The sequence below is a fragment of the Felis catus genome, chromosome E3 (genome assembly GCF_018350175.1).
Source record: "Felis catus isolate Fca126 chromosome E3, F.catus_Fca126_mat1.0, whole genome shotgun sequence".
Taxonomy (NCBI): Eukaryota; Metazoa; Chordata; class Mammalia; order Carnivora; family Felidae; genus Felis; species Felis catus.
The window spans coordinates 26,237,197-26,259,352 of record NC_058383.1 but is presented as its reverse complement, the minus strand read 5'-3'; the positions used below and the strand labels follow the sequence as shown (position 1 = coordinate 26,259,352).

Genomic DNA, 22,156 nt, shown 5'->3' with positions numbered 1-22,156 from the left:
CAGATGCTGGGGCGCTACTCCTGAGACAGCAGCTAACACTTGGAGGGCACTTCTCAAGTTCGCATGCATCGCTCTTTGATGCTCCCAACCAACCTCTAAAAGGCAGGATTCTCCTCCTTCATCGCCCCCCCCCCCCCCCGCCCTCCCGGCGATTTTGCAAATGAGGAAATTAATGTCCAGATAAGTTAACTGACTTGCCCAAGAGATTACAGCCTCTGAATGGTGGAGCTGGGACTTTAGTTCCAACATTTACTGCGCATTTACTATATGCAAGGACTTAGACAAGTATAAATGATATAATTATGAAATTATATATTCCCTGATTACATCTTTGACACCACCTTCGGCTATTTGTTCTTAGCATTTCTGTGCCAGAATCTTATTTACCCACTAATATCCATTCTTCCGTTATATTTAGCTTGGGCAGCTGTATGCCATGGGGCAGGCTTTCTCCTCCAGCTTTCCTCACGGCTAGGCGTGGTCACGTGACACCATCCTGACCAATGAGATGTAAGAAGACGGCTACTACGTTCCCTAATCCTGGCCAATGAGATGTAAGATGACGTATACTACGTTCCCTAATCCATTCTCGCTTCTCCTTGCCTTAAACAATGCCTGGAACTGTAGTAGCAACTGTGGGATCTGGAGATGACAAGTATGATGATAAAAATGAAAATACCCAGGGGCACCTGGGTGACTCAGTTGTTCAAGCGTCAGACTTCGCTCAGGTCATGACCTCATGGTTTGTGTGTTCCAGTCCCTGCTACGGGCTCTGTGCGGACAGCTCAGAGCCTGGAGTCTGCTTCATATTCTGTCTCGCTGTCTCTATGCCTCAAAAATAAATTTAAAGAATTAAGAAAAATATTTTTAAATAAATAAGTACACATTTTAAAAAAATGTTGGGGGGGGGGGAGTGAAAATACCCAGAATGACAGAGCAGAAAGATGCCTGGGTCCCTGATTCATCCCTGAACTGCTGGCTGTGCACCTCCAGGCTCTGGCTGTTGAGGAAAAACAAGCCTCTGTTTAAGTCACCGTAGGTTAGGTTTTTATAAGTTGTGACCTAATGTATAAGTGACACAGTCTCCTGCATGCCCTTCATCACTATGGTGGGTCTTTTCCTTTACAGTTGAGCACCCCACCCACCAGCTCAACAGCAGGTAGCATCTGACTGCAGCTGAAGCTTAGCCACTTGGGGCACATTGAATCAGTGTCCTAATTGTATTACCTTTGGGACCTGTGGCATTTTTGTCACCCGAATCAGCACTTTCGTTTTCCCAGATTCCATTTGTTTTTACAAGATAAGGGCGAATGTAGGAACACAAACAACTGTGTAAACAATCTGCACAAAGATGGCGACACTGGCCCAACTCATCAACTGAAGGGGGGCCAATACCCTCCTGCCACAGCTGATGAGGCAAACCAGGATTACTGTGGGCAAGGTGCTTTGGGGCGTCAGTCAAGCACGTGTATCAAAGTCAGGCTGTTTGAAAGTCAAATGTACAAAAGTTAAGGACTGCCTGTACACACTCCAGTGACAGCCCAGTATGCCAGATTGTGGGTTTGTTTGTTTTTTTTAATTTTTTAACTTTATTTATTTTGACAGGGGCAGAGACAGTGCAAGTGGGGGAGGGGCAAAGAGAGGAGAGACAGAGAATCCCAAACAGGCTCCACATCGTCAGCACGGAGCCTGTTGCAGGGCTCGAACCCATGAAACCATGAGATCATGACCTGAGCGGAAGCCAAGAGTCAGATGCTCAACCAACTGAGCCATCCAGGCATCCCTGCCAGATTGTTTTTTTAAGATTCCAAATCAATTCTCTATTGCTGAGCTACGAATGACCACTAACTCAGTGGCTTAAAACAATACCTATTATTTCTGAGAGGCTATGAGCCAGCTGAATGCTTCTGCTGATCTGGGCCAATCTGTGACTGGTCTTGGCTAGGCTCGCTCAAGTGCTTGGGTCAGTTCGTGGTCACATCAGTCTGGGACGGCCTCATTCACGAGTCTCACAGGAAGCTCGCTGTCAGCTTCAGGGACAGGGTTGATTGGGCCACAGAGTCCCTCATCCTCCAGCAGGCTTTTCACACGGTGGCTGCAGGTTTCCAAGAGAACAATCAGAGGCAGACGAGGCCTCTTGAGTCTCAGGCCAGGAACTAGCACAGCATCCCTTCTGCCACATGCTATTGACTAAAGAGAGTCCCAAAGTCCTTCCAGTTTCAGGGGTAGGTAAAAAGGCTCGCCTCCTTGATGAGACAGGCTGTGGAGGCATTGGCACAGGAAGAGAAAGAGGACAGGGGCCATTTGTCATCAGTCCACTGTCGTACCCAGAGTGAGGGCTTTCCATCGAGTGGATGGCCATGGACGTCAAGGAAAGAGATAAACCAGATCGGAGTAGATAGAGAGATGGTTGCATGGACAAAAGGGAAACATGCCCTGTAGTGGAGAAAGAATGAGCAGCAAAGGAAACAGAGGAAGAGGATGGAGACACAGATTAAATCAAAATTCCATTCCAATAATTACTTCTATGCTCACTGCCCCTTCCCAGGTGCTTATTATGTTAAACACCATCTCACTGAATCCTCGATCACTCCTGTGAGGGAGGTTCCATTATTAATCCCATTTTATAGATGAGGGAATCAAATCCCATTTTATAGATGAGGATTAGGTAATTTGCAGAAAGACACACAGGATGAGTAATGCAGGACACAAGACTTGAAGACAGATCTCTTGGTGTCAAAGCACTGGCCCTAATCAGGACATTGTTCTATCTTTAGGCCAACTTGTTTCTCTATCCCCACCTCAGGCCCCCTGCCCAGGCCTGGACTGTTGCAGGATCTGAAGACTTCCAGCCTGATTACTTCCAACCGATTTTTTTCTGTAAAGGTCCACTGAGTAAGTATTTTCAGGGCTGTGTTGCAAGTATTCAGTTCTACCAGTATAGACAGTATATACACCGTCTATAAAACTTCATTGGCAAAAATAAATTAAACGGCCACCCCGTGCTTAATCCATTCTCCACCTTGCAGCCAGAGTGGGCCAGACTCAAATGTGACCCTGTCATTCCTTACCTGAAGTGTTTCACCAATATCTCCAGGATCAGTCCAAACCTTTATCGCGGTATGTATGACCTTGTGATCAAAGTGTGGCCCCTGGGCCAGCGGCATCACCATCATGTGGGAGCTTGTTGGGAAAGCAAGTCTCAGGTCCCACCCTGGACTTGCTGAGTTAGAATCTGCATTTAACCAGTCTCCCTGGTGATTTGCACACTCCAGTTTGGGAAGCCCTGTCTTCAGGACCCCCGTCTCCTGGCGCCTGCCTGTCTCCCCCGCCCCCATCCTTTGCTACTGGAGCCTCTTCCCTCCCACCCCCACTTTCCAGCCAAAGTGAAATTCCCCACTCATCTCTGTTCTTGATACATTCCTCTGCTACCCAATTCCCTCCACTTAGCGAATTCCTGCCTACCTCTAGATCTCACATTAGACTCCACTTCTTCCGAGCAGCTCTCCCGAACCTCCTGAACTGCACAAGGTGCCCCTCTTCTGTGTTTCCATAGCCCTTCCTCATCGTCAACCACCACACTGCATGGAAACGACTGAATTGCCAACTTCTCACAATTAGTGTGCGAGTTCCTGAGAGAGAGACCCCGTCTGCCTCGGTCATTTCTACACGTGTCCTCAACACTGGGGACAGTAAAGACTTAAAAACTACTTGTTGAAAACTGAATGAAACACACCCACCGCCTCTGCCCTGGGCAAGTATCCTACACAACTACTGTTTAATCAGCCTGTGGCTGCAGGTTTCTCTAAGCTTTCACTTGGCTCCAAGGCTTTGTGGAGTCTTACATCGTCCCCAAGATTCCATCTTTCACTAAGCCCGGTGGTTTTTCATTATTAGCAAACGTTTACTACTTGGAGAGGGCCCAGGGGCCTAAGAGATTTCTGAGCAAAATTCTTGAGCGATAAATTAGCCACAGGCCAAGACTTGAACTGTGTTAGGGAGTGTGTGGGGGAGCCAGGCAGAAGGTTCTAGGCGAGGAAGAAGACTTGAAGGCAGGACCCCAGGCTGCACACCTTCAGAGCTATGAACTAACATCTTTTCCCACCTGTGTATGGTGCCAGTTCTAGATGAACAATTGTTCTAGCTTTGCTGAGTGGGAAAAGACTCCCAGACACCCAGAGGTGGAAGTCAAGTGAGCTTTGTGTAAGGAATCATAAGCCAGTGCATCCATGGGATGCCCTCCCCAAGGGAAGAGGAGAGCCCTCCCCAAATCAGACACTCAGTCCAGGGTTTTCTACAAGTTCCTTTATTAACAAAGCCAAGTATAAAAGAACAAGGCCCCCCAGATGACCCAAAAGATTAAAAGTGCAAATTTACTCCAACCTGAAATAGAAGACAAATGGCTGGCCTCAACTGCCTGGGCCATGGAAATTTGGTGTGATTGAAAACTCCTTTGAATCACACAACTGTAGCAGCGGAATCATATTTGATTAACTCTTTGGTCTCTGTTACTGGAACAAACCATACACCATGACTGCAGCCAATGGGCTACATCATAATATATAGCTGGGGGTCAGAATACACATTTAAAATAACAATAAAATAAGAGGAATGTTTTAAAGTCAAGTCACTGAATCAAGGCACATTTTTTTTTAAAGCAAAAGGTGCTAAAAATATTCCTGAATATCTTTGATACTTCAAAAACCAGATTATATATAATTTTTTCAGTCTATTCTCTCTGTATAGATGATTGCATATTATCTTCACCCTCTCCCAACTTATACTTGCTAAATTTCCACCAAATCATGTGCTATGTAGGTATAAATGGAAACAAACAGTAGTGTCTAAGTAACAGATGTACGATTAAAAAAAAAAAATTAACGAACACCAAGATGATAACACTGAACATTTTTCCCCCCTCTCTAGGGTCACTGGAAATGTTAATGAGGTTCATCTTCCCCACTACTGGGGAAGGAAGTCATGGCCTTCCTCCCTGTAGGTAGAGATAAGTTAAGTCTTCACCAAGATCAAAAGCCACATTTTACAGAAAGAGTGACTTACTCCATGAGGTTAAAAGAGATACTTTGGAAGCATGTTAGGTTAATTCCTTCCAAATCCTAGGATGTCCGTTTTGGTGGGACATCCCATCCCAAGTCAGAAAGGGATAGAAACATCTGATCAGAACGGTATTCTTTGGCAGTAGGAGCTTGAAAACCCAGCACTGGATTTCTGTTGTCCACGGCCACCAACCATCCTTGCTAAGGCACAGTGTGGGATCCCACTAAAAACTCACTTAAAAATAAGAACAAAATACAAATAAAAAGGAAACAAGTTCTTCTGCAATCCTTCCTGATTACTCATCTGCAAACTCCAACTGAGCCAAGGAGTTTAGCCCCAACTCACCAGGAAGGAAATGCCAAGAACTGGCCCCCAGCGGTTTGATTGGAGGATGTGACTGGGAATGAACAACTCCAGGATCGAGGGTCCTCCTGGGAATTATGAGTTAAGTGTTATCTGTGGCCATGTTAATTTTTTTTTTTTTTGGTTTGTTTCTACAATAAAGCTTAGCTCTGAGAGATAAAAAGAACTTGAAGTATCACAACCCCAACAATGTATAACAACATTATCTCCATAACAATAAATATAACCTTATACATACTGTGTAAGGCAGGGGCCGCAAACTGGTGGCCCCCAGGCTCCAGCAAATGTTCTGTTCGGCCCACATGGTGTTTGGAACATTTTAAAATTATTTTGTTTAAAAATGAGAAAGTTCCACTTGAAAAAAAATCCTGATTTCCGGCCTCTCTCTACCCTTTTCCCAGCAGAGCTGAACGTTGGCTGCCCCACTTAAGATGCGCACAGTCCCCACCACCCACCCACCCCTTCCCATAGTCATCTCCCTGCCTTACTTCTGCAGGCTGCTGAGTTTGCGACCCCTGGTTTGAAATAGCACATACCTAAAAATGTGTTTCCTACCCAAACCTCTTGCACCCCCATGTGATTTCCACACCGTCTGCCCTTCTCCCGTCTCTTCCTTCACTTCTCTCTTAAGGCCTCCTTCCTGAATTCTTCAGATTTCTCCCTCCCCTCCATGCTTCCATTCTCCCTTCTTTCAGCTTCCATTTCCTTTTTGCAAAAAACATCTCCTTCTCTCAGCGCACGAGCCTTCCGGGACGGCTCCCAAGACTGGTCAGTGGGAGTTACTGAAGGGTGTCTTTGGGCAAAACAGCTGAGTCATCTTCCCTAAAACTTTTTCTTTGGGCACTGGCTGGACAATTCATCTTTTTTCTTTAACATGAGCAATTGTGAGGCTTCTCGAATAAGAATATTTGCATAAATGAATCTCTAGTACCAAGTATACACCAAAAATGTGTATGTACATTTCAGATCAAGGACATGACAGAGCCCTGATAAAATACAGAATTGAGCTTAATTTAAGTGCCTCAGGCAACCATCACACCTGGCTAATATGCCATATTATTTCATTTGTACACAGTACATGTTTGGGATCACTAAACATTGATCAAAATTGATCGACATCTCTAACTTTTGGTTACCATGTGCAGAGAACAACTGCTCAGCATGGCACTTAAATAAAACATTAATATTTTAAAAATTCACAAACACAATGCCCCATTAATGAAAAAATAAGAATAAAATTTAAAAATCTTGAGGATGGATGAGGCTTTGGGTAATTAACCTGAAGAAAAAAAATAACACAAACACTACAAGAACAGAATGTTACCAGATTTACACTTCAGAAGACTAGTATGATTTAAAAAATAAAAATAAAAAAAGGAACCTATTGATTCAGCTAGAAACATCTGAAAAATTCAGTTTTTAAAGCTTTATAATCCCTCCAATAGCCTTGCTGTTCCCCACTTCAGTAGACTTAATGACTACGGGGGGAATTGGGGCTTATATGGAAACATTATAAATATATATATATATATATTTATAAAGATCTACGTACTCTTGGCATCTATTTTAAAAAGTAAGTTTAAGAAACACTGTGCAGTTTATATCTTCGCAGGAAGTTGGTAGACGGATCCCTTTACTAAATGCAGTACCTTATGACCTAACACTGACCTCCAAAGCTGGGAATGACCTTTGTGTCATCAAGAGGAACTGTCCCCGGAACAACCTCAAAGAGAAGGCGCAACATTTGCAACTATTTCTCTTATAGGCCAAAGTGACAAAGGACAGAAGTCGTCTCCTCAGCTCCCACGAGGATACCCAGCCAACCATTTATTCACAATGACTTCCTGCAGTGGCCAAGTAGGTCCCCTCAAGCAAGTTTAAAGAATTCCCTCAAAACAACTCAGAAGTTGAACAATGGCCCCATTTAGATGGCTCCTTCTGTCTTCCAAGTTTTACCTTTAAGAATCTAAGGAAGTACATGTCTTTGTCAAAAAAAATAATAATAAATAAAAGTCCCCAAGTCTAGCACTGGGTGGGACTGGTTACATTTTCTATTCGGCAAGCGGGCGGATGGTGACTTACTGACACCTCAGCCGAGTTGGGGACATTTATGTCCAAAGAGAAACAACAGCAGACTCCTGACAAGGACTCCCCTCACCTCCCCCTCACTTACTCTCCTCGGCTGATCAGTCAGGGAGCCCAGAACCCAGGATACTGAATTCTTTACGAAAGGCCCTGCAAGACCTGGGCTGAATCGACTACTCCTCAAGTTGGCCTTAGGACCACTTACTTAAAGGCTGCGGGGGGGGGGGGGGGGGGGGGGGGGGGAGGGGGCAATGGGAGAGGAACTTTCTAACGCTAACCATCGCCGAGCACTGACTGAGAGAGCTGACCACATCCTAGGCACTACAGCCCGCATTGCCTCTTCATCATCTCATGACACTCGGAAAGAAATCACCGGGCAGAGAAGTGTGTTAAAAAGGCTGAAAACAAACAAACAAACCAACCAACCAACATGTTTCTGTCTCTAGCCAGCAGCAAGCTATGGTGAGTCATCTTCATATGCGAAGATCGAATTATATCTTCCTCAAAACCCAACACGTTTCTACGTCCTCACCAGCATCGTGCTAAACATGGATCCTTTGCTACTCTGCACTGTGCCTGGCTTGCGGTAGGCTCTCCATGAATGGGTGTTGACTGGTACTCACCCCATTGTATGCCTGCAGGGATGTTAAGCAAGCCTGCTTTTTAAGACTGCATTAAGATTTCTTAATGACAAATGGAACTGGTCTCCCTTTCAGATGCAACAACTTGGCACTGGCCATTAGCACAAAATGAAAGGTCTGATCAAAATACAGTGCTGTTTGCTCTGGGAGTTTCTCTAACCAACCCTAACCTCTCTCTCAACATATGTGACTTCATTCTTTGCAATCCTGTCAGACACCCGTGATTGCACCATTTAAAAAATACATGAATATTAATTTAAGCGGTGGAACCTGTGTTCCTCAGAACATTAGCCCCTAGAATAGAACTTCAATTCCAGTTGTAAAGATTCCGATTTTTAGGAAGACCATCAGGAATCCAGGACCTAGCAAGTAGTTATATCAAAAAAAATTAGCTTCTTTAAATCTGGGGGCCAGAGATCTGTGTCTCAAAAAACGACAGCGGAAACTTTCTCTACAGCTATTTCTTGCTTCCTTTACTGGACTTCCCTAAAAGCTGGATCCTTCTACAGAATCATTTCACACAAATCAACATTTGGACCAACTCTTAGCTGCTGGGGTTGGATGTCTTTCTGTAGCTTGCTCCGGACACGCTGGTGGGTGTGAAAAAGATGCCATAACTATACTGGCTTTGGAGCCAGGGGTGACATAATAAGTCACCAAATGTCACCTTCTGAATTTTCCAACACCTGTGGCAGCTCATTTCCTTGCGATAAACTGGCTTCGTTGCCATCCCCACCCCCATGGGGGGTGGTGGGGGGAGGCTTTAGGAGCTTTTGGCCAGGTGGAGGCGCTGTCAAGGTTTATGGTTCATCTTCAGGGAAGCCCTGGGTGCGCTGACTCCGGGGTGGGGGGCACCTGGCAAGGTAGCGAGGACCCCCATAGACCCGGAGAAGCTGGGGCAGCCTTCGCCACGTGGACAGCAACCTCGCAGCCGCGAGTTCCCGGGCATGTCTGTCGAACGCGGCCAGGAGGTCAACCGGGGCAGCTTCACGCAGAACCTTGGGCAGTGGGCCCACCTCGGCAGCGGCCCCACCAGGGCCCAGGACGCAGTGGAAGAGCGTATGGCGTCGCAGCAGGCAGTCCCTAAGGAACTGCACTAATTCTTCCAACCGCTCACCCAGGTGTGCCTCGTCCCAGCCTTGAACCGGAGGCCCCTCACGCAGCAGCACCGCCAGCAGCACTGTCTTGAGCATGTACGAGGACAGAATGCGTCCCCACTGGGTGGCAGCCGCCGGGTCCAGCCCGCGGGCGCCCAGGTCTCGCAGAGCTTTAAGCAACTGCAGGCACTTGAGGTAGCAGGCACCTGGAGGGGCCCGTTCCTGCAGCCAGCTCAGCAGCTTCTGCTCCTGACGCGCTGTATTCACACCCCACAGTGCATCCGTGCGCAGGCCTCCCGGGAGCTCCGACAGGGGCCCGACAGGTGAGGGTGGCGGCGGTGGTGCCACGAGGAAAACGCCATCGCCCAAATGCACAGCGGGGATGAGACGCACTGCCATGGAAAGGCGGCAGCAGCCGTAATCCGTGCGGCACGGCAGGATGTGCAGGGTAGGAGGCTGCTCCAGGCCACCGGGGGTCAGGCTGACCCGACAACGCCCCTCCAGGCTGTAGCGCACGGTGGCCAGGGAACGCTGCAGGTGCGACTGGAACCAGCGAAGCACCATAGTGGCGGAGAGGTGACGCCGCCCGAGCACGTCCACGCAGAAGCCGTCGGCAAAGGGTTTGCAGTCCCGGAGCCAGTGGCCCCCGGAGGCCCCCGGCGGCGCCTTGAGCGCGCACACGAAACAGCCGTGGAAGGCTGGGGCCAGCGCGGGCTCGGCGCCCAGGCTCCGAGGCTCCAGCGCCACCAGAGGCGGGAGGCGCAGTGGCACCAGCACGTCGAAGCCGTCGGGCCGCCGGATTTTATGCTGCTCGTAGGCGCTGCCCACCTGGATGAAGTCTCCGCGGAAGGCCAACGCCAGCGCCCCGCCGGGGATGGGGCCCGGGGACCCCCGGGCGCGGCCAGCCCGCACCAGCTCGCCCACGATCCGGCTCACGTGCGCCTTGCTGTGGCCCAGCACGTGCGGAGAGAGGCGCACCTCGTGCTCGTAGTAACTCTCCAGCAAGATGCCAAGGCTCGGCTCTCGGAAGTGTCTAGGAGAGAAGGTGGAGTGTCTCCCCAGGCGGGGAGACCCTGGCAGGAAGCGCTGCCGGACGGCGTGGCGACAGCGCAGGAGGATGTAGCCAAGGAGGAGCAGGACGGCCACCTTGAGCAGCGGGAAGCCGCCGTCCGCACCGTCGGGGGGCTCAGCCCGGTCGTCCCCGCTTCCCCGGAGGACATGGTAGAGGCACACAAGGGCAGTGCACAGGCCGGTCACCAGGGGCCAAAAGACGCGCAGATTGAGGGTGTAGTGCACCGACATACCGGGCGCCCGGGACAGCGGCGGCCCTGCAGCCCAGGGCGCGAGCCCCGGCGGCGCCCCCGGCCCAGCATGCGGGCAGCGCCCCGGCAGCCCCGCGGTCCCAGTCTCCTTCGCCTCCGCGGCGGCTCCCCCCTCGCAGGGTCCGAGGAAGGCGCCCTCCAGCTCGGCCTCCTCTCCCAGCTCAAGTTTTCCTTCCAGCTGCGGCCCGCCCTGCGCTCCCGGGCCCCGGGCCGCGCCCTGCGCCGGCTGCGAGCTCCGTCCCGCCCGGCGGCCCTCCCCGCCCCGCCCGGCACGCCGCCCGCGGCCAGCTTCCGACCCGGCCCGGCTCGCCTCCTACCCTGGGCGGCACTCCCGGGCTCCCCCTCCGCGCTCGTGCCCGCTCTCCTCCGCTCTTGTTCCCGTTACTCGGCCCCAGGAGTTTCCTCTTCCGAGGGGAGGCGAGTCCGCGCCAGCTAGCGGGGAGGAAATGCCGAAGTCTGGAGCCGAGCGCAGAGCGGGCGGGCGGCGCGGCCCCCTCCCCGGCCTCCGCCTTAGAGCGACGCGGGGCGGCGGGAGGGACTTCAGGAGGCGCTCGTAACTGGCTTCCCGCGGGCCACCCCCGTTCCCCTCCCCGAAGGCAGAACTGGGAAGGCCCTGATTCCGGGGCGGTGGCCTTGTCCTGGGAGCTTCTGGAGTTGTGCTCACATAAAGTTACACTGGGAAGTTGAAAAGGAGGAGAAAAGGACTCACACCCAGGGTGTGCCTCCCCACCCCCCAGCCAAGCAAGTCGTGGCGCTGGTGGCGTGGCAGGCTTGGGCACGGAAGCGGCCGCTGCCACTGTGCTGCAATCCCTTATTCAACCAATTTTTACTGAGTACCTACTACGTGCCAGGCAGTAGGCCAGGAGCTGGGGCAATAGCAATCGACAAGGTCCCTGCCCTCCGTAAAGCCTACAGCCTTTCTTAAAAAAGGAAACCAAAAGAGAAAGGATTCCATAGCAGAAAATGCTCTGAAGGAAATAACACTGCGCGATGGAGTGAGAAGGGCGGGGGCGGGGGGTTTGCCCTCTAGAAGATGGAAGCTCTCGCGGTCGGCTGACATTTGGTCTGAGATCTGAACGAGGAGGAGCCAGCCTTGGGAATCACAATAGCAGCTTTTACAGAAGACTTACTGTGGGCCGGTATTGGGCTAATCCTTTTACACACGCTCCCGCCTCCTGTCAATGCTATGAAACGTCCGCTATAATTTTCCCCATTGTTCAGAGGAGGAAATTGAGACACAGGCAGGTTCAGCCCCTTGCCCAGGGTCACACAGCTTTAGCAGAGCTGTGCCTTGAACACCAGCATCCAGCTCCAGAGAAGCCAGGGGGCAAGACTCCAGGAGGTTGACCAAGAAGCCCCTTCTCCACCTACTTACTGGGAGTTGTCTGTGTTGTCGGGACATATGCTGGGGCCTCGGTCCCTGAGAAGCTTTGTTTTGTTTCATAACGGGGAGCACTCCCTGAAATAATCGGGATTTCTTTAGCTAACCTGGATTTATTTAAATCATTATTTACTTATGTTAGTTGCACCTTCCCTGCTCCCAACACCATTTAAAGAGAGCAAAGGTGGAATGCTTTAAAAATGTCAGAACTCAGCTGCCATCTGGGACTCAGCACAAAGAGGATGGCTCCTGAGTTAAGCACCAAGATGCTTCTCAGGAAATCCTGGATTGAGCCTCTTAGAGCTGAGGAGACCTGCTTTCAGATCCCATCTCTACTACTCTTAGCCACTGGACCCTCGTCTAGTAGTCTGGGTTCTTTGGGCTGCGAGTGACAGAAACATAGCTAAAAAATAACTTCTTGTGTGTTTATAGCAGCACTATCCACAATAGCCAAAGCATGGAAAGAGACCAAATGTCCATCGATGGATGAATAGATAAAGCTGTGGTATATATATACAATGGAGTATTACTCAGCAATCAAAAAAGAATGAAATCGGGGTGCCTGGGTGGCGCAGTCGGTTAAGCGTCCGACTTCAGCCAGGTCAGGATCTCGCGGTCTGTGAGTTCGAGCCCCGCGTCGGGCTCTGGGCTGATGGCTCAGAGCCTGGAGCCTGTTTCCGATTCTGTGTCTCCCTCTCTCTCTGCCCCTCCCCCGTTCATGCTCTGTGTCTCTCTGTCCCAAAAATAAATAAACGTTGAAAAAAAAATTAAAAAAAAAAAAAGAATGAAATCTTGCCATTTGCAACTACGTGGATGGAACTGGAGGGCATTATGCTAAACGAAATTAGTCAGCCAAAGACAAATATATGATTTTAGTCATATGAGGACTTTAAGAGACAAAACAGATGAACATAAGGGAAGGGAAACAAAAGTAATATAAAAACAGGGAGGGGGACAAAACAGAAGAGACTCTTAAATATGGAGAACAAACTGAGGGTTACGGGAGGGGTTGTAGGAGGGGGGATGGGCTAAATGGGTAAGGGGCACTAAGGAATCTACTGAAATCGTTGTTGCACTATATGCTAACTAACTTGGATGTAAAGTAAAAAAATAAAATTTAAAAAATAACTTATTGTGTCATGTTAAGTGAGATACCCAGGAGATCCTGCTTCAGTACAGTTCGATCCAGACACTCTCCATCCTATTCTTGACTCTGCTTTTTTCTAAGCTGGGGCACTCTCTGCCAGGCTTCCTCCATCTCCTGCAGTGGCTCTCCCCTCACATTATCTTCACATTAAATTCGTCGTAGAGGAAGAGAGAACTGTGCTTGCCTGGAAATTGTAGCAAAGGCCATGCCTCGAGATAGACTTGAGATATATGCTAAAAGTGACCATGTTAGGAGTGCCTGGCTGGCTCAGTTGGTAGACCATGCAATTCTTGATCTTAGAATCCCGAGTTCAAGCTCCACATTGAGGGTTGAATTTATTAAAAAAAAAAATATATATATATATATATATATGTATGTATGGGACGCCTGGGTGGCTCAGTCAATTAAGTGTCTGGCTTCGGATCAGGTCATGATCTCGCGGTTCAGTTCGGGCCCCCGCATTGGGCTCTGTGCTGACAGCTGGGAGCCTGGAGCCTACTTTGGATTCCATGTCTCCTTCTCTCTCTATGCCCCTCCCCAACTCGTGTGCTCTCTCTCTCTCTCAAAAATAAATTTAAAAAACATTTAAAAATTTACTTATTTTTATTCTTATTTAAAAAGAATTTTTAATGCTTATGGAGAGAGCACAAACGCACACATGCAGAGGAGAGGCAGAGAGAGGGGGACAGAGTTTTCAAAGCTAATTCCACACTGACAGCAGAGAGCCGGATATGGGCCTCAAACTCAGGAACCGTGAGATCATGACCTGAGCTGAAGTCTGATGCTTAACCAAATGAGCCACCCAGGTGCCTATTTATTTTTAAATGTTTATTTATTTATTTTGAGAGAGAGAGAGTGAACAGGGGAGGGGCAGAGAGAGAGGGAGACAAAGAATCCCAAGCAGACTCCACACCATCAGCTCAAAGCCAGATGCAGGGCTCGAACTCCCAAACCGTGGGATCATGACCTGAGCTAAAATCAAGATTCGGATGCTTAACCGACTGAGCCACCCAGACACCTCCCCAAAACCAATTTTAAAAAAATAAATAAAAGTGACTAAGTTAGAGAATGCACCGATAAACCTGGTCTGGGCTGGTTCTATAGACTAAATTGTGTCCCCTCAAAATTCATATACTGAAGCCCTAACCCCTAATGTGAGTGTATTTGGAAATGGCTTTTCAGTGGTAATTAAGATGAAATGAGGTTATAAGGGTGAGCCCTAATCCAATAGGGCTGGTGTCATGATAAGAAAACATAGGGGTCTCTCTCCATGCACATGCACACCAAAGAAAGGCCTTGTGAGGACACAGCAAGACGGTGACCATCTGTAGGCCAGGCCAGGAGAAGAGCTTGCACCAGAAACCGAACCCTGAGTGCCTTGATCTTGGACTCTCTAGCCTCCAGAACTATAGGAAAATACATTTCTGTTGGTTGAACCATCCAGTCTATGGTACATGTGGCCCCCACTGACTACTACAGTTGGAGGTGGGGTAAGCCCTCTCTAACCCCCGGGGACTGTAGGAGGGGTACCCCTCAAGGAAAGTCCCAGCACTTTTCGGGAAGAAGGGGGAGGCTCAGGCATGCAGAGACAGCAAAGTGGCCACCATTTTGGTATAAACCTCTTTATCTCACTTTGCTTCAATCTCCCCTCTAATCTATGAAATGGGAGGAATATTAACAGAGTGACGTTTGTGTGGCTCAGTCGGTTAAGCGGCCGACTTCAGCTCAGGTCATGACCGCACAGTTTGTGAGTTCGAGCCCCGCATCAGGCTCTGTGTTGCCTGGAGCCTGCTTCAGAGTCTGTGTCTCCCCCTCTCTCTGCCCCTCCCCACCCATACCTCGTCTCTCTCTCTCAAAAATAAACAAACATAAAAAAAATTAAGAAAGAAAAGAAGTGGCAGGGGTGCTGAAAATTCCAAGCTTCTAATCATGGCTTGGTCTCTCTGGTGACCGCCCCCAATCCTGGAGCCATCCAGGAGCCCCCACCCCAGTCATCTCATTAGAGCAAAAGATACTCTTAGCGCTCTTATCACCTAGGAAATTACGAGGTTTTAAGGAGCTCTGTGCCAAGAACGAGGCTCAGAGACCAATATATACCTGTTTTCGATGATCTCACAGTGCGCCACGATTCACCCCACTACACGGAGTAAATGATGCTTCGCTCTTACTGTTTTTCCAGCCGATAATCGGTTTCCATAGCTCATTTCCTCCAAAGAGTACAAGGTACAAGCCTCAGAACTTCGCCCTTGGAAAATCTGCTGTATGTGTTAGAACAAACACAAATTCATTTATTATTAATTTATTACACACCTCCATGAGTTCTCACCTTGTGCCAGGCAGAGGGGAAGGTGAAGGAAAACATCCCGGGGCTCCAAGCTCAGGGACTGAAACGCCAGACGCACTGCATGGGAGGGTTCAGAAAACTGCCACTTTTTCACTGACTTTTGATTCTTATTTCATTAAAAACAGTCTTCTTTGTCTCTCTCTCAAAAATAAATATTTAAAAATTAAAAAAAAAACAAAAGGGGGCACGCCTGGGTGGCTCAGTCAGTTAGGTGTCCAACTTAGGCTCAGCTCATGATCTCACTGTTCCTGAGTTTGAGCCCTGTGTGGGGCTCTGTGCTGACGGCTCGGAGCCTGGAGCCTGCTTCGGATTCTGTGTCTCCCTCTCTCTCTGCCCCTCCCCCGCTTGCACTCTGTCTCTCTCTCTCAAAAATAAATAAACCTTAAAAAAATTTTTAATTAAATTAAATTTAAAAATAGGCTTTATTGTTTAATATTTGACTAAGGCCACTCCTGTTTTTTTTTTTTTAATTTTTTTAAAAGGTCAGCAAATATATACACACAGTCCTCCCAGCATTTCTGATATCCCAGAGGTGTGTCCCATGGAGGAAAATGCTAGTAAGAGGAAGAGAGAGGGTTGAGGTGACTCATTTCTCACAGGAGGCTTGGGGAAGGCTCATGAGGACTGGGATGAGACATATGATCAGGCTTTGAAGGATGGGAAAGGACGTTGCGTTTGATAGATGTCATGTGCCTCCTGGACGCAGTCCTGCCCATGCAACATCTCCTGAAATAGTCAGAACGAGCCCAGTGAGGCAGGCTCTGTTATTAAGGCCATTCCACACATGGGGAAAGTGAGGCTAAGAGAGGGTAAGCAACTTCTCCTAAGTCACACAGCTGGCAAATCTGACCCCAGAGCTGAGTGCTTAAACCTGGTCCTTGACTCCCTTTCACAGTGTAAAGTGTTTTACAGCACAGAAAGGGAGCATTCTGGAAAGGCAGGTTAATTTACATTTCTATCTCCCTAACCAGGTGATGAGGTTCTTGGAAGCAGGGACTTGGCCATATTCAACTTGGTGTCCCCAGCAAGGGTTGAATGAATGAATAAGATTTTGGGTAGCAGGAATGCGGGGAGTCCATTTCAGGTAATGGCAACGGAATGTGCAAATGCACGGAGGTTGAGGGGCATGTGACAGTTGTGGGGAGCAGGACATCAGGCTTGTTGTCACGAGAGTCTGGAGTTTGTGGGGGCACCTGGGTGGCTCAGTCAGTTAGGTGTCTGACTTTGGCTCAGGTCAAGATCTCACAGTCCCCATGAGTTCAAGCCCTGTATCAGGCTCTGTGCTGGCAGCTCAGACCCTGGAGCCTGCTTCGGATTCTGTGTTTCCCTCTCTCTCTGCCCCTGCCCCAGTCGTGCTCTGTCTCTCTCTCTCAAAAAATGAATAAATGGGGCGCCTGGGTGGCGCAGTCAGTTAAGCGTCCGACTTCAGCCAGGTCACGATCTCGCGGTCCTGCGTCAGGCTCTGGGCTGATGGCTCAGAGCCTGGAGCCTGTTTCTGATTCTGTGTCTCCCTCTCTCTCTGCCCCTCCCCCGTTCATGCTCTGTCTCTCTCTGTCCCAAAAATAAATAAACATTGAAAAAAAAAATGAATAAATGTTCAAAAAAAAAAAAAAGAGCCTGGAGTTTGTGAATGGACACGGTGGCATTCATTGGCCATCCATTCCAGCCTTCTCCAGCAGCCCTTCTGCATCTGGGACTGGAAACCCAGACACATTCTTGGATTCTCCGGCCCAGGGACAGAATCCGCCCAAGACACCTGCTTTGGTAATATGGCTGGTGGCAAAGGTGGGGTGGTTCTGCGACCCACAGCTGGGCCTTGATTCCATAGGCAGCTCTCCGGTGGAGGCTGAGGCAGCAGCTCCCATGATGGCCCAGTTCTGCTGTGTGGCTGAGGAATCTTCTGGAAGTTGGGGTCACAGTCCTTTCCTGCAGCTTTCTCAGGGCCTCTCAAACCATATACGATAAATGATCTATTACCATTTCTTTAAAAATTTCCTATTGGTTCTCGTACACACGACTATCACACAGCTCATGTCACATACAGCTCAGAACACCCATGCTGGTCTATCCTCTTCAGAGAGACAAATTCATCAATTACACTTCTTTGGATGTCACAGCAATGTCAAGTTGATGCATATGTTTCTAAATATTCACTCTCAAGTGACTGGACCAGGGCAGCCAGGAACAAGGGAGTCTGCCCCACAGCTTTGCAACAATGCCACCCAGTACTAGGTGGTGACCAAATGCCCCAAACCTATCTTTTCCCATAGGGATTCTGAATGAGACGCATAAGTCATGATGAACCGGGATTCAGAATTAAGCAGAAGTCACAGAATATGCAAAGAACTTGTGGCACCTGGGTGTCTCAGTCAGCTGAGTGTCCAACTTCAACTCAGGTCATGATCTCATGATCTCATGGTTTGTGAGTTTGAGCCCCACATCAAACTCTCTGATGTTGGCACGGAACCTGCTTCAGATCCTCTGTCCCCACCCCTCTGCCCTTTCCCCACTTGTTCTCTCTCAATAAATAAATAAACTTAAAGAAAAAAAATATGCAAAGACCTTGAGAAAATAGATACCATGGCAGGTCAGGGGAGGGTAGGAAGAAGCAGGGAGAATAAGAAGTTGATCCAAGAATGGTGGGTGTCCAAGAATGATTGATGTTGGGACACTACAGTCACCGTGTGCCTGGATGACATTCCAGACCTCATTCCTGTTTGAGTGAGAGGCTGTGGCCTCATTTCTTTGGATCCTTATAATAATCCCCACTGGGGTCTCAGATCACGTGAGTGTGCCTCGTCCTCGTAACCCTGATGCAGGGCTGGTCATGGCATGAGGTGGGGAGGCATTTCAGTTCATAGCAGAAGCACAGGTGACAACCTAGTCTTGCAAATGGCACCCAAAATGAGGTGGTAAGGGGACCTCTTTTGGGACTGGAATCTGACTGTCTCCAGGTACATAATGTCAGAATTGAGTTGAGTTGTTGGACACCGAGCTAGTTTTGGACAATTGCTTGGTGATATGAGAGAACCCCCTTCCATACATTGGAATTGGTCCTAGAATCATACACGGCCTTATAGAATGTGAGAAATAAGGCCACTGACCCAAAGGAGGGACGTGGTGCCTCGGAGCACAGTGAAGTGAGGCTTTAATCAATGGTCTTGCGAGAGTGGGTGTCAGATGGACAGGTGCACTCAGGGCAGTTACAGCAGACAATTTATCTCTTAGGGTGCAAGGCCCTCCCCTGATTCCTCATTGGCTGAGTACCACAGAGGTTACAGCCTTACCCCAAATGTCACCTATGCCTGTGTAAGGCAAAAAGTAGTCTGATTGTAACAAATGTATAGGGGTGCCTGGGTGGCGCAGTCGGTTAAGCGTCCGACTTCAGCCAGGTCACGATCTCGCGGTCCGTGAGTTCGAGCCCCGCATCAGGCTCTGGGCTGATGGCTCAGAGCCTGGAGCCTGTTTCCGATTCTGTGTCTCCCTCTCTCTCTACCCCTGCCCCATTCATGCTCTGTCTCTCTCTGTCCCAAAAATAAATAAACGTTGAAAAAAAATTAAAAAAAAAAAAGAAACAAATGTATATTTCCTGACAACACACAGAGACTTTCAGTCCCTCCTTTGTTCTTTGGCTCAAGCTCATTGCAAAGCCCATGAAAATAAGCCCGCGAAATGGAAAGGGGGAAAAAGAACCAGGAAGTGAAGTGTGTAAGGGTTTAGGACTCTATCGTGGGTGGGTGGAGGACTCATATATTTCCGGTAGGTGGTAAACCTATTGTTAACTAGACAGCACAGCTTTTATTTGGTATTTCTGAAAATGGACCATCTCCCTTACTTCTCACATAGAACAGCAAAGGAGGCTGGGAAATGTAGTCATTACCCTAGATAGCATGTATCCTGCTAAAAATAAGTGTTTTGTGACTACAGAAAAGAAAGGAAATAAATATTAGGGGACAATTATCAGCCTTTGCCATAGCAGGCAACCAATAGGATCTGCTCCAAGGGCTGCTGTGAGATGAGTTCTATCCTGATTGTGATTCATTATTTGTGTGATTACTAAATAAGTGCTTGTATTTTTAAATATATTGTGAGAGTTTTTGCAAACGGGACCATAACTGTCTTGCACATACTCAATTACTAATCGTTGAATGGCTGACTGAATGAAAGAAACAATGAATGAGTCTTCCTTCAGAAGTCTAGCAAAGCATCCCTACATCGATAAAGAGCTTGTCCACCAGAAAGTGTCCTTCCCTGATCTCCATTTTCAAAGACACTCTTTGTTTCAGAGTCCTGAATAATGAAACCAACATCAGTCAAAGGAAAGCTTTGGTCCGGCAGAGATGAAGGGCCAAGAGAGAGCTAATGAGTCTGTAATGCAATTTGGTGCCAATAAAATGGCGCAATATTAAATTCAAGGCCATGAGATTTACACTAAAACCCAACACAATTAAAGAGTAAGAACCCGATCCCCCACCTGCTCCAGCTCTTCCAGTTTGAGTCATTTTATGGACACAGACTTCCCACTGACATTGTCTGGTGATGTCATGGTGAGAATTTTGACAGTCATTAAATTTCTGGCTGGAAGGCCAACTCAGCCAGAGAGACTCAGAACGGAGAGGACCATAAAATCACTGAGTTCCAAAAGCCACTGTCTACAAAGTCAATGAGTCAGATACGAGAGCTCCTTCCCTGTCTCCTGCTACCAATGTGGTGATACAGGTCAGCCTGTCCTGAATGTCTGCTGCTTGGTGGGCAATGTTCTAATTAAGGCCGTTATATCATTTAACTCATTCACACAGAACAACCTTATGAGGGAGGTTCTATCTTTACCTCTATTTTGTAGATGGGGAAACTGAGGCATATAGGCACACTACATACTTTGCCCTAGTTCATAGAGCCAGAAACTGGAAAAGCTGGGATTCAGACCCATGCTTCTTATGCTGATAACTTGAACCACCCCACAAACTGCCTCAATTGCTTCCAAACGGACATCTGAGGATGTTTTCCAGGGTCTGGGGCAAAAAAGCAAAATGTGAAGAGAATGTGAAGAGAATTTTTCATAAGGTTCAATTTACAGTGGAGTCTCGTCTCACTGGGTAGGGGCATTTCAAAGTCATCACATAGCAGAAGAAAAATTGCATTTCGTTTAAATTACCCTTGATAGATCAGCACAGGGATTTGGATTACACATTTGTCAAAACTCATTGAAGAGTCCACTTCAGACTTGTGCATTTCACTGTATCTCAGTTTTACCTCAAAAAAAAAAATCATAAACACAAATTGGATTCTAGGGAATGAAATGCATGGTGAAGTGTTTAGGGGTGATGTGTACTGATTTCAGCCGCTGCCTTTGAAATGTACCAAGAAGACGAGCTGGAATGATGGGTGGAGAGGGGGCTGGATAAACGAACAGACATGAGAAAGCAAGTCGAGTTAAACATTCACAGTAGAATCTAAGTGGCAGTAGTGGGCGTCCTCTGCACAATTCATTTGGTTCCTCTGTATGCTTGAAAACTGTTTTCAATATAATGTTGAAAGAAGAAAATACATTTCAAAATCTATTAGAAAGTTGCTGTCTTGGAAACTGATATTCTGTCTCTCGCTGACCCTCACAGTCTGATGTTTCTCCAACTTTGAAACCATCAGTTGAGCACCTGATGAAGGAGTTGGTTTGAGTTATCGACCAAGTTGTATAAATAATACATATCTTTAAGCATTCAGCATGGTGAGGGAGCCATCGTAAGACATGGAAAATGGCAGACCAGGGGAAGCCAGCTCTTTAAGTAAAGGAGTGAGCAAAATTGTCCACACTATTTAAAGTGCTCTCTCCCACACCCAAGGCGGTTTTGTTTATGTAGCTGAATCCCAACAACTTATACTTGCATATAATAAGGTTCTAATAAAACCATTGAAAAAAAATTTGTCCTTTAAGAGTATGCCTGGGGAGCCTGGCTGGCTCATTTAGTGGAGTATGTGACTCTTGATCTCAGGGTTGTAAGTTTGAACCCCACATTGGGTGTAGAGATTACTTAAGGGCTTTTAGGGGTACCTGGGTGGCTTAGTCAGTTAAGAGTCCGACTCTTGGTTTCCACTCAGGTCATGATCTCACAGTTCGTGAGATCGAGCCTCACACTCGGCTCTGTGCTGACAGTGCAAAGCCTGCTTGGGATTCTCTTTCCCTCTCTCTCTGCCCCTCCCCCCACTCACACTCTGTATCTCTGTCTCTCAAAAATAAATGGACATTAAAAAAAATTTTTTTTAACAAAAGCTTTTTAAAAAATAATAAGAGTATGCCCTTTCACTCTGATGAAGGTTAAAAAAACCATCTTCTCCTAAGGAGAAATTGATCATAATGATCACAGGAGGTCTGTCTCTCTCCTTAAGTCCTAACTTAGCAAAGTGAAAAGCGGGCAATCCTAGGTCAGAGTCCCAAATCACTTCCCTCTGGCACTGGAATGTGGGCAGGGTTTTTATCTGTGTTGTGCTCTGTTATCTCCTCAGCGCCTGGCACAAGAATCGCTCAATAAATAAATATTTGTTGAATCTATTTTACCAGCCTGCGAAATCTAAAGGCTTGGAGAAAACAAGGGCCTGCACCAGGATGCGAGAACTTTTCTGACCCCACGGAATGCTAGACAGAGGTGACTGTGCTACGGCTTGGCAGAAAGATAGGGGAGCAGGGGATGGGGAGGGGGGAGGAAAAGGGGGGATAGGAGAA

The 22,156-nt window shown here is 48.0% G+C and overlaps 1 protein-coding gene across 1 annotated transcript; it reads right to left on the bottom strand.

Annotated features, from left to right (window-relative positions):
* Positions 1 to 4,290: 4,290 nt before the first annotated feature.
* On the bottom strand, positions 4,291 to 11,526 carry ITPRIPL2 (ITPRIP like 2). Its single transcript, XM_003998828.6, has one exon. It carries the CDS (start codon positions 10,544 to 10,546, stop codon positions 8,948 to 8,950), a length of 1,599 nt encoding a protein of 532 aa, XP_003998877.4. The 5' UTR covers positions 10,547 to 11,526; the 3' UTR covers positions 4,291 to 8,947.
* Between the last annotated feature and the right edge of the window lie 10,630 nt (positions 11,527 to 22,156).

Bases quoted from the DNA above. Each gene is read 5' to 3' on its own strand.
- ITPRIPL2 (XM_003998828.6), bottom strand. From the start codon at position 10,546: ATGTCGGTGCACTACACCCTCAATCTGCGCGTCTTTTGGCCCCTGGTG.